Source organism: Phytophthora sojae (assembly GCF_000149755.1).
Source record: "Phytophthora sojae unplaced genomic scaffold PHYSOscaffold_10, whole genome shotgun sequence".
Taxonomy (NCBI): Eukaryota; Oomycota; class Peronosporomycetes; order Peronosporales; family Peronosporaceae; genus Phytophthora; species Phytophthora sojae.
Window position 1 is genome coordinate 1848288 of NW_009258124.1, and position 11670 is coordinate 1859957.

The window sequence follows — 11670 nt, forward strand, 5'->3', positions numbered from 1 at the left end:
AGCGGAGGAACGCAGCAATAAGCGAGAGCGCGAACCGAAGGTCGCTGTCGTGTCGCGCGATATTTAGGAAGTTATCTGTATGGCTTGAAGTGAAGGTTATAACTGTTACATATCGATATACATACGTTACTTAGCCGATGTATCCATTGATACAAACAGTAAGGGTTTATGGGGCCTGTTCTTAACTTCCATTACTGTGAACGGGTGCAACATGGACAGCTACTCCTCGTCAAGGCCGGGCCACGCGGTGTTGGTCTGCTGGCTGCTGCGGCTGCTAGAGCTCGTGTTCAAGGTCAGCGCTGCCGGCGAGGAGATCATGTACATCGAGAGCACCGCCTGGGTCTTGGTGCAGGCGGCGACACGCATTCTCCAGCATCGATACGTCCGCGACAAGCACAACCAGGCGAGCGTGTTGAGAGACGTCTTCGGCGGGGAGCTACACGATCGAGACCGATGCTTCCCTCGGCGAGGCGGACAACCCAGCGCGAGTGGACGTGCGTCTCGAACGCGGACTGTTCGACTACAAGGTGCAGAAGAAGGGGAAGTGGACGAGGCGGCAGTCGGGAGTCTTATGTTGCACGAGATCCTCGTTTACCTCGACACCTCCGTCGACGAACAGTGTTCATTACAACCCGAGACGGACGTCCTTAGCTACGAGTCGCCGGTCGAGAGTATCACGAAGAACCTGTATTTCTGCACCTGCCAGCGCTGAAGAAGTTCACAAACGAATTGGGCCCTTTCATATGCGGCAAGGGGGTAATTAGCGAGAAGGATCAAGAGACCATTCAAACCAGGGCACAGCAAGGCGATCTGGGGCACTATGGGCGTGTCAAGTGGCGCTGGTGCTTGCCGTTTATCGGCTCGACGCCGGAGCACATCATTAAGCGCGCGGAGACAAGGCTGCTCTTCCACCTCTCGCGAATGGGCTTGATGTTTCCATTTCTCGACGACGGAGAACAGTCGAAGAAGGAATTGCTGCTCTTTCATCCAAGTCATATCGGCCTAATGCGTCAGGCGTTCTACATGGTTGCGAAGGAAGAAGACTTCGAGCCCTACCTCTTCGAACGCCGGAACCCGCCTGCGGGCCATCCTGGTGACCAGAGCCGCCAGTATTCCCCTTCGACCAGAGGTGCTCAGACGTTACTAGTGTACTAAGTTTACTCAGCGCCAAAACCGGTATCTTGCAATATATATTATATCCGTCTCCCACATGCACACGGAGCTCAGCAGCAGGTATGTACAACACCAAGGAGCCGTGATCCCGGGGGCCAGGACGGCACATTGTTGCTGTAGCCTACAGCCTCTAAGCAGAAGGCAACCCACCTAATTGAGCCAAATCATCCAAAGTTGAAGTTGTCCTAAAAATAGATCCGCGCTTCTGATTGGTGTTTAACTGCACGTCAGCGACGCTGAGGGTCTCTACCACAACTCCCAGAACACTTGAAAATTGTATGCTCTCAGCCGTTACAAAATTGCTTCGGGTGAGTCAAAACATGGGCAAAGTCTCATTTGCCAGTCTGCGGCCGAGAGCGCAAGTCCATCGACTCAATCGACCCGGTGCCGATGGCGCCGCACACAGACAAGCAGAATCTGCAGGAGCGCCCCAATGCCGGCGAGAAGGCGAGCCTGCTCCCCACCAAGCAGTCGGAGCGAGGTTCCAGCCCGGCGCGCCCGCAGTACCGCTCCGTGATCGTGAGCGTCTGCTCCTTCATCCTCGTGACCGAGTTCTGCGAGCGACTGGCCTACTACGGGCTCTCCGGGTCGCTGCCCATCTTCTTCCACCGCAACTTGGGGCTCAGCACCGTGCTGGCCACGGAGCTCAACTCGACCTTCACGTCGCTGTCGTACCTGACGCCGCTGCTGGGCGCGTACGTGGCCGACCGGTACCTGGGGCGCTTCAGCACCATCGTGCTCTTCTGCCTGCTGTACATCGCGGGGCTCGCGCTCTGCGTGTTCGCGTCGCTGCCGGCTGTGTCGTCACTGCCGCTGTTCATGCTGGGGCTCTTCGGCGGCGTCGGGTTCGGAGCGGGAGGCATCAAGCCCAATGTCGTGGTGCTGGGGGCGGACCAGTTCGACGTCGACATCCCCGCGCAACGCGCCGAGAAGGACAGCTTCTTCAACTGGTTCTACTGGGCGATCAACGTGGGGGCGACGTTCAGCTACGGTGTGCTGACGAATCTGGCGGTGAACGGCCTCCCGCCCTACATCTCGGCGGACTTTGGCTTCTTCGCGTCGTTCGCCATCCCGTCCGCGGCCTTCGTGCTGGCGGCGCTGGTGTTCTACGCCGGAAAGGGACGATACCGCCGCGTGCCGCCCAAGGGCAGCGCTCTCAGCAAGTTTTTTTCCGTGCTGATTCAGGCCGGATCACGCTCGAGTCGCGGCAAACTTGTGCTCAGTGGAGGCTTGGCGTTCATCCCCGGTATCGTGTTGACGACCGTGTCGTACTTTATTCAAGATGATTTCACGCACATGGCGGTGGCGCTGGTCGGTGCGGGGGCTGTGGCATACGGCACGTTCGTGCTCATTTTCTCCGGAGCTGCGACGGACTGGCTGAGACTGGCGACGCGCACGAATGGAGGGTCCTTTTCGTTCCAAGAAGTGCAGGATGCGGCGCAGGTGGTGCGGCTCGCCCCGTACCTGGGCATCATCATCATTTTCTGGGCCGTGTACGGCCAGATGAACTCCAACTTCGTCGTGCAGGGCTGTCAGATGGACCTGCGGGTGAAAGGAAGTGATGAGGTACTGCTGTCGTCTGCGATGCTTAACGTTGTGGACTCGGGCGTCATTCTGATCTTCATCCCCGTGTTCGACCGCCTGTTGTACCCGTTGCTGACCAAGATGGGCATCTACCCTACGCTGCTGCGGAAGGTTGGCGCTGGACTCGTGTTCGCGTTGCTGGCTATGCTGGCGGCCGGGTGGGTAGAGCAGATCCGCAAAAGCAGCCCCATGATCGAGGGCATTTCCTCGAACTGCAGCGCGGCGGGCGAATCGCTGCCGATGTCGTCGATCAGCGTGTGGTGGCAGACGCCGCAGTACGTGCTCGTTGGAATCGCCGAGATCCTGACGAGCATCTCGGCCTACGACTTGTTCTACTCGGAGGTGCCCGAGTCCATGCGCAGTGTGTGCCAGGCGCTCAATCTGCTCACCACCACGCTGGGCTTCATCGTAGCGGGCGCGATCAACAGCATCTTCTCCTTCTGGGTTACGAGCGACCTCAACAACGGCCACCTCGAGTACATCTACTACATGATGGCGTTCCTCGTGTTCGTGCTGCTGGTGGCGTTCGTGTTTGTGTCCCAGTCGTTCGAGTACCACGTGCCTCCGCCCGGACTTGACTCCGTGTCTGGGTTCTCCCCTGCGCTCTCGCGTGCCGCTAGAGAATTGCGCAAGAAGCTGCAGTTCCAGCGCAATGGCAGCAACTAGGCTCTACGTAGTAACTATCTGATCAATTGATGATGACGACTTCAGCTTTATCACTTCACGGCCTAGAGCTCGCCGCGTATGGATACTTTTTATCGACGTTGTTACCCGCGATATCCTTGCAATGCACTAGGTAAGACTGGGGAACGTGGGTCTTACTAGATCGCTGGCGCTTAACCCGGGAGTGTTTCTAAAATGAAACATGAAGTGACTAGATGTACTTGATCGCCTGTCGCTTGAAGGCTGTTCAGCTACCTTCGTCTTCCGATCGAATGGTCGATAGCAGCGATGATGAACTATACATGAATCTTTGGTAACGCTTCCCGTAGGGAATGCATAGTTTACTACCTAAGAAGCAATCTATGACTCAAGGTCAACGCTTTTCGAAGCTCATGCCAAGTTTGTGGAACGCGCGAAAAGAATTTCATGATTCTCTGCTTATATCACGGTATCGATAAGCATATCGAGTATTACCTATGTGTAGCCTAGAGTTGGCAGTTGAGCTGGAGGTAGATTTAAAAGTATCCTGCACCTAATGCGGCTCCCAAGGCTACGATGATGGTTGGGAACTCGTTATGCAAAAGCTTAAACTCGTCGAAGTGTATCTCGTAAGGAAGCTGTTCGTAACATGGTTGAAGTCAGCGAAGTGGTCATCACCAATACTGCACGCGCGCTCGTAAGGGAGCTGTAGAGTCCTCCTTCATCCTCACCACGGTTGTCAATATTGCCACCAAAAGATGAATTCCACAAACCGGGGTTGATGATGGTTAAGCAACTGTAGAATTCCTATCGCGGTGGGTATCGCCACTGTATCCTCGGCATCGTCGTCGTCTAGGTCGTCAAAGCCACCAACACCCTCGCTCACAGACGCGCGAGCCTGTGATGTGCGACCGACTGCTCAGGCTCTCGCACAACGAATTCCGCGTTGTTCATGCCGCTGGTTAAGACGTCCAGCATGAAGCGCAGCTGCACGAAGCGTCCTGCCTCCGTGTAGAAGGCTGGCATCTGCAGCTTCATCGCGGCCTCGACGTTCCCTGTAACTCAGTCGACATTTTTTGAACGAAACAACGCTGGTGGAGCCCAACAGGCTACTACGTAGCCCTCCCGGTAAAATCATTTATTTCTGACGTGCTTGAAAGGTGAAGATGCCCGCTTATCCGTGCAGTTCTCGTTTGGTGTCAAAACAGAAAGGCGAACCATCATCCCGCTCATACCAGCACCCGCGAACACATCACTGCTATGACAGCACAGCTCCTGTGTTTTGCACCATAGCATGAAGCTCACCAGAAGCGATTACTGTACGCACCATGAGCGCTAACAGTTTGAAGTACTGACGTTTAATTAGGCTAATACTACGCGTAGCAGCTAACTATAACTACTTTCTGCATCGTTGATGCTCTTCCTCATCGGGAGGGAATTTGATAACACGAAACTCTGACGGCGTCTTGTTCGCCTCAGAGGATGAAGTACTCGAGTAGCCAAATGTCCTCGGGCTCCAAGCTACCGGCACTCTCTTGCAAACGCATCGACGGTGGAGTCGTAATCGGGGACATTGGGGACAAACACCGCGGGAACCAGTTCACGGACGACACGTCTAAGTCGACGGCCGTGGGGCTGGTGGATTCGTGAGTCTTCTCCTGGTCTTCTCCCACCGACGATGGACTCGCGAAGATCGACATGCTCTCGTACTCATCAATCCGCGGTGCGACGATTGCAGCGAGTGGAGACCAAGACAACCCGTGGGTGCGTTCTTGAGTCACGACCTGGTGTTGATGCTTCTTCTGCATCTTCTCGCGTTGCGCCTGACGCTTCTTGGCGCGGTCGTGACGGCACTTCATGTCGCTGCGCTTCTTGGTGCGGTTCTGCTGGTTGCGATGGTACTCGCAGAGCAGCAGCAGCGTGCCGTTCGCTTTGACTGCGCGCGTGTTTGGGCAGCGGCCCGTCTTGTATCGACAGCGCGTGGACGGCGAGCTGGCTGGTGAGGTCGGGTGCAGAGCCACCATGGTCGCATCGCCATTACTCTGCATGTTTGAGGTGTTATCCTTGCAGATTAATTGGAGTGGTCGTCAGCCAGCTTGAAAATCTCGGAATGGCTTCAAACGGTCCCGTGGAAAGCCAAGCGCCTCCAGCAGTAACGTGAAACACACCAGCGCTGACCGTATAATTCCAGACGTCAGATCAGAATAAATAGCTTTACCGAGGCCGTTGCGGCAAGCTGTGGGATTGTTAAAAGCGACCATGGGATGGCTCGTCGGGTCAGTAAATATAGGGCCTGCTATGTGTGGGATGGTTCTTATGAGACTGCAATGTATAGTTTTTCACTGTGGAGACCTGTGGATATTGGAACGCACGCATGCGCAGTTATGAAACGAACTCACTTTGGGCGCTATTGACGCCAGAAAAAGACTGATGTCACTTCCATTCTAATGAGCCTGGCATCAAGTTGGGAATGCTCAACGCCTACAAATAACCCGTCAAAGCTCGGAATTCGGATTTCAAACGGAATTCCCAGAGCTTCGTCGGAGGCCTTGAGCTTCAATTTAGAGACAACAACAAGTTCTTCTTATCACTTGCGAGAGCCACACCTTACCATACACGCATCATAGACGCACTTTGTTCGTCTTGAACCACTTGAACAGTCATAAGTCGCACGCCAGTCCGGATACAACAACACCAGACTCGACACTCGTTGATGATTGTCGGGGCGTTAGCGTTGCACACCACGCCAGCCGAAACGCATTCTTGTCCCAGGGGCGCAAAACCAACCTGCATTTACATTTAGTTACTCTCAGCAATCAGGGGAGTGTTGCGTGGTAAGTTTTCGTGCAGGATCCCATGAAAAACTATAAATGCCAAGGTCACTTTGGTCCCAAAGTGTGCGCGTTTGCTGGACTGGTTTGACGTTTGTCATCAGCAGAGCCGTCACCAAAGGACTGGCGACTAGCACTCGGGAAGATCGTAGGATGTGTATTTACAATGAGGAGAGGACAACGCTGAACAGCTCTGCATGCACGTAGTCTACAGCTCGGTAACCAAAAGATAATGGGAAATATTCAATTTAAACATCAAAAACTGTCGTCTTCCTACGTCATAGGTTTAGTTTTCAACGTAGAAGAAGGTCGAGTCTCGCGGCCGCGAGGCGTCGGTGGCTTCAGAAGCTCGGCTCATGTTGCTGCGGCGTTGCTGAGCTTCAGATGACACCTCGCTCAGCACGCGGTGCAGCTCGATGGGGTCGCACGTACGGCGGATCTCGTCGTTGTAGGCTCCGTTCAGCGGGTCGTACAGGCCCAGCAGACAAGAGAAGAAGCGGTCGTGATTCACGTGCTGCATCATGAGGCAGCACGTGGAGAACGGCACCTTGCCCAGCTTGTTCTTGTCCATGTATCGGAAGATGAGCCCGGAGTACGGCAGCAGCTCGGACGGGTGCTTGCACAACCAGGCGGCGAGAAGCTGGATCAGTTCGGGTTCCGCCAGGTGGCCATCGCCGTCTACATCGTGCTTCTCGAACAGGGCGCGCAGACGTTGCACGTACTCGAGCTGCGAAGGCGGCGCAGCGGGGGTGGCCGTCAGGTGCTGGATCTGCTTGAGTCGCAGATATCCAGAGCTTCGAATGGAGGCGGGCGTCTTCTCGACCTGCATCACCAAGTAGCGCACGCAAAAGCTCACGTGCTCCAGCACCACGAAAAGCACGATCTGGTACATTCGCCAGCTCGGCGTGTCACTTTCGTTTACGCACTCGCTCGGGTCGGCCGTGTCGTTCGGGTCGATCGTACCAAATGGAATCATGTAGGCGTTGCTGAACGTGAAGTTGCAGTCCGTTTGAAAGTATCCGTAGTGGTAGACCACCACGAAAGCTGAAACAACCGTCACACCGATAATGTTGGCGTACGCGAGCACTGTAGCCCACTCGCCGATCGATGTATCACGTCGCGGCATCGGCCTCCGGTTTGCAAACAGCAGGCGGAACGCATCACCTCGCACCTCCAGAACATTGTTGAAGAAAGCAGGGAACGGCAACAGCGGCCACACCACCGTGAACATCATCACGTAGGAGAACTGGATACACGCGTCCAGGTAATCCAGCACCGGGTCGAAGATCGGCAGCTTTACTTCGGCCAGGATTTCATACGCCGAGTACTTGTTTGAGTCGTCCGACATGGGCAGCACATTCACGAAGAATCCCGTGTCCTTCTGCACCAATTGCGCTAGACGAGTCGAAGTCAAGTTGGTGACAGATGCACCGTCATCCTTGGCTGCACGATTACTTTGTCCGCTGATAGCACTTGCAGTCCCCTGTGAGCTAAAGTCCGTAGCGGCTTGTGTGGACTCTCGCTGATGCTTCGCAAAGCGGAAGCGCCGCGACAGGTGTTGCACGCACCACGTAAAGGGGGACGCCTGGCGACAACCGATGGAGGGACGACCACGAAGCTTGCGAAGCAGATACGGGGCGATCGTCTCCAAAAGCATGTTCAGGAACTGCGTGACCACTAGAGGAGTAACGAACAGTGTGTCGAGCGTAAGAAGATTTGGGTTCCAGTCGTATGGCGCCAGTGCACCAAGCCCAATCTTGTGGAAGAGCTTCAGGATCGTATCACCGAACGGCAGGTAGACAAACGAGATAAAGAGGAACCAGAAGAACCAATTACTCCACACGAAGACGAATCGACGGTGGATCAACCGGTTTTCGTGGTCCGATTTCTTCGCGTAGTTTTCCCACTTCACGAACTTCTCCGACATCCAGTTGAAGAGCTCAAAGAAAATGATATCAATAAGCAAACCCAGAATAATACCCTGGATCAGGATATACACCCACCGATCCGTGCCCAGAGCAGAATTGGTCGAGTTGAAGCACGTAATGAACCAGATACACGCATACGAGTCGTCATCACTATCGCCGTTGCATGCGTCACAAGTCGGTGCGTTCTTGGCGTACACATACCACTGAATGAAAGGCACGAGACACACGCACTGGATGAAAGCGCACACAAGCACAAAGCAGAGCATCGTCAGCTGGATCCAGTGGTTCTTGCGCTGCTTGGGGATTTTCTCCATCTCGTGCGTGAGCTGATTCTTCACCCACGTGTACTTGAATCCCGGGTTGTCATCATTACGCTCGTACACAGTGTTCTTGTACTTGGTCAGATTCCACTTCTCCACAAGCAAGCGCGTCTCACGAGCCCAACACACCAAGAAAGACGGACCCCAGAAACACACCACGAAAACTCCAATAACTGCCAATCCTTCCACGTACTGTTTCCACAGCGGCGTAGTCGTGAAGCGGAAACACAAGTAGTAGAATAAACACGCCGCCGTGAGCGGCACCAGATGCTTCGTGTAGATGTGCATGAACGCAAACAGGAACGCCACGCGCTCTCCGAAGTGCAGACGCAACTCCTCCACTGCCCATCGATCACTGTTACCCGCTGCAGCCTTGCGCAGGTTCAAGTCGAACGTCCGCTTGCGATACTCGTCGAAAAACTTCCTGTTGAACGCGCGGTCGTGCAGTGGGAAGCACTCGACAATAATGTCGTTGACAGTGAGCTCCTTGTTCACGTCGATCACCCACTCCTCCTTGTCGTAGTCCTTAAACGCGTTCTTGATAATATTGTGCGTAAGCTGCAGCTCCAGTGCCGGCGAGAAGCACATCTCTTTCAGCGAGTCCAGCGACTCCTCAGCCAATCGGCCGAGCGCGTCGCCGCGCTTGATCGACAGCTCGTCCAATTCACGCTTGAACTCGTGCAGCAACAAGTCCGGGTTCTTCTTGGGGTCGATCAAGATGCACAGGTTCCTGGCCACGTCTTCTTCCTGGCTGTTCGGGTCGCGTTTGCTGCGCACGCCGCGCTGGTCCTCCAAGTAGTTATCATACAGCGCGTTGTCCAGCAGCACCACTCCGAGCCCGGCCTGGATCAATCTCCTCACGCACTTCTGCTGCAGCGCGCTCACCTGCTGCGGCAGGTCCCTCCTAATGGACGCCGCGGACCTGGACGGGAAGCGCCGCTTCAGTAGATGGAAAATCTGCTCCGTGTGCTTGAGCACGATGGCGAACGTGTACTTCTGCGACTCCTCGATGGACACGTGGGGCGCGCCGTTCATGAAGTAGTGCATGGCGTCCAGCGGCGTCTTCTCGCACTTTCCTTCTTCCAAACCTTCGTCATAGTCTCCGTCTCCCTGGCGCGCGAGTCCCTTGCCCTTGCGGTTGGACCGCCCCTGCTCCGTCTGGAACACTTGCAGCGCGAAGTTGGGCTCCCCCACCTCGGTCAGCACCGCGCCCTTGCGCTCGGACACGTGGGACACGCCGCTCTTGGTGCGCATGCGCGGCGCCGAGTGCACCGTGCTGGGCGCGGGCGACTGCGGCGCGTAGTACACATCGAAGGACGCGTCCTTGCTCTCGAAGACGCGCGCGCTGCTGCTGCTCTTGCCCTTGCTCTGCCGGTCCTTCTTGCGCCACGCGCCGCGCTTGCTCCGGTTGTTCTCGTCGGCCAGCGGCGTCACGCCGGCCTTGCTCGCCTCCTCGGGCGCGTGGTAGCTGTCGAGCGTCGGGAGGCTGCTGCGGTCCTCGTCGAAGCCGCCGATCGGCGGGTACTTGAGCCGCGCGCTGTTGTTCTTCCGCGCGCGCAAGAGCCAGTCGGAGGCGGGCGCGGACTGCGCCGACGCCAGCGAGTGGTGCGACACGAGGCTCGAGCGGTGGCTCTCGGCGCCGTCCGTGTCGTCCGACGGCCGGCGCCGCAGCTCCACGGCCTGCACGCGCGAGCGCAGCGCCTGCTCCTGCTGGGCGGCGGCCAGCGCCGCGTCCACTTCGTCCTCGAGCCGCTGCTGCTCGCTGGCCATGCGCGTACGCGTGGGTGTGGGCGTGACGCGCGGAGACGGCAGCGCCGAGTCGGCGGCGTCCGCCCGCGTCGCCATTCTCGGGCTTTGGAGGCGATTTGGTTATGGGCCGGCTGTTGGACATCTTGAGATGGCCTGGGATTGGCTAGAAAAGGGGGCGACGGGTTATAAGCCAATGAGGATATGTAGATGCAGGAAGTCAGTGAAAGGCAACTTGTTCAGCTGCCTGGCATGAGTTATTTATTATGGGCCGTTAAGCTTGATGTTTCTGATGGAGTCATCATGCTGTAGTTCGTGAGGCGGGTGGAAATCAGCTCGGGGGCAGTATTTTCCCGCCGTTACGACAGCCAGCGAGGCTTTCGCCGTAACGACACCTTGGTTTCGAGCTCAGCTGTGTAGCTCGGCGGGTAGTAAGGCAAAGAGAGGTGAGGCCCCGTGCAGCATTGCTGTAGCTGAACCCGTGGTGACCGAGTGGATGGCTTCAGGCCTGTCGTGGCGAGAGCTGATTGGCGACGATACTGAGCGAGGACCAAGACATGCATGCCGCGCCCGGTCTTTGGGGGACCACGAGGATTACTCCAGCGCGCAGGACCACGGACCAGACGCGCGGTAAGCGCTACGCTACTGGAAGCGAGGCACATCCGTATCCAGTCGCAGGATACCGAGTCAACGTGGATGGCTGGCTGGATATCCGTGCTCAACGGCTCGTTGCAGCGTGCAAATGCGTGTGTGACAGCAATAGGGGGCAATGATTGCACCAAATGCCTCGTTAGCATGTTGTCCGCTTGTGGAGTTTAACACCCTCGTTTGAGTACGACACCACGTGCTCTCCTGCAGACTCCGGTGTAGTCTTGCTGTTGCTCTAGGTACACCTGCACTACTGAACTCAGCACTGTGGGGTTCATTATGATAGCATTCATTGCTTGAGGTGGGCTGAGGACGGTGCTCTCGACTGCCGCTGCGCTACCACGAGATGCGGCTGTGCTGTAAGCAGAAACGGAGCGCAAGTATGCTGGTCTACAGTTCTCGAAAGGGCCTAGGTTGCTACCTAGACTGTCTAGTAACCAGTCTAGTCTAGACACCATGTCCAGGACTGGCATCGCCAATCCAGCCGCTATCTACCGCTATCCTCTGCCGGACTCTACTAGAGTCACTCTAGTCGCTGTACTCAATTGCGAGTTGTGATTGGCCCGTCAAGTTGAAGTGATCTCGTTCCCCCTCTCTAAGTCGACCCGCATCATGTTAAAGAGGGGTCTATAGAGTCGCCGACACGTCGGTCAGTTAACGATGGCGGCGGCGCTGGAGATCCACCGCGCGCGGCGGTGCGACTTCACGCGCGTGTGGGCGGCGGACGCCTCCGCCACCAACAGCCTCACGGCGCTGCAGCAGCAGGTCGGCACGGCGTGGGAGCCCTCGCGCACGTCC

At 56.4% G+C, this 11670-nt stretch overlaps 5 protein-coding genes across 5 annotated transcripts; 2 read left to right on the forward strand and 3 right to left on the reverse strand.

Annotated features, from left to right (window-relative positions):
- Nucleotides 1-211: 211 nt before the first annotated feature.
- On the forward strand, nt 212-1155 carry PHYSODRAFT_305902 (hypothetical protein; the record flags this gene model as incomplete). The annotated part of the gene is made up of 2 exons (XM_009537502.1): nt 212-671; nt 707-1155. 2 exons carry the CDS (start codon nt 212-214, stop codon nt 1153-1155), a joined length of 909 nt encoding a protein of 302 aa, XP_009535797.1.
- Nucleotides 1156-1563: 408 nt separating this feature from the next.
- On the forward strand, nt 1564-3423 carry PHYSODRAFT_259816 (hypothetical protein; the record flags this gene model as incomplete). The annotated part of the gene is made up of 2 exons (XM_009537503.1): nt 1564-2721; nt 2839-3423. The coding sequence occupies 2 exons, from the start codon at nt 1564-1566 to the stop codon at nt 3421-3423; spliced, it is 1743 nt and encodes a 580-aa protein (XP_009535798.1).
- A 1451-nt stretch (nt 3424-4874) lies between these two features.
- On the reverse strand, nt 4875-5423 carry PHYSODRAFT_339537 (hypothetical protein; the record flags this gene model as incomplete). Its single annotated transcript, XM_009537504.1, has 1 exon — nt 4875-5423. One exon carries the CDS (start codon nt 5421-5423, stop codon nt 4875-4877), a length of 549 nt encoding a protein of 182 aa, XP_009535799.1.
- A 1093-nt stretch (nt 5424-6516) lies between these two features.
- PHYSODRAFT_525619 (hypothetical protein) lies at nt 6517-10248 on the reverse strand (the record flags this gene model as incomplete). Its single annotated transcript, XM_009537505.1, has 3 exons — nt 6517-9549; nt 9673-9801; nt 9913-10248. The coding sequence occupies 3 exons, from the start codon at nt 10246-10248 to the stop codon at nt 6517-6519; spliced, it is 3498 nt and encodes a 1165-aa protein (XP_009535800.1).
- A 335-nt stretch (nt 10249-10583) lies between these two features.
- Nucleotides 10584-11021, reverse strand: PHYSODRAFT_305906 (hypothetical protein; the record flags this gene model as incomplete). The annotated part of the gene is made up of 1 exon (XM_009537506.1): nt 10584-11021. One exon carries the CDS (start codon nt 11019-11021, stop codon nt 10584-10586), a length of 438 nt encoding a protein of 145 aa, XP_009535801.1.
- Between the last annotated feature and the right edge of the window lie 649 nt (nt 11022-11670).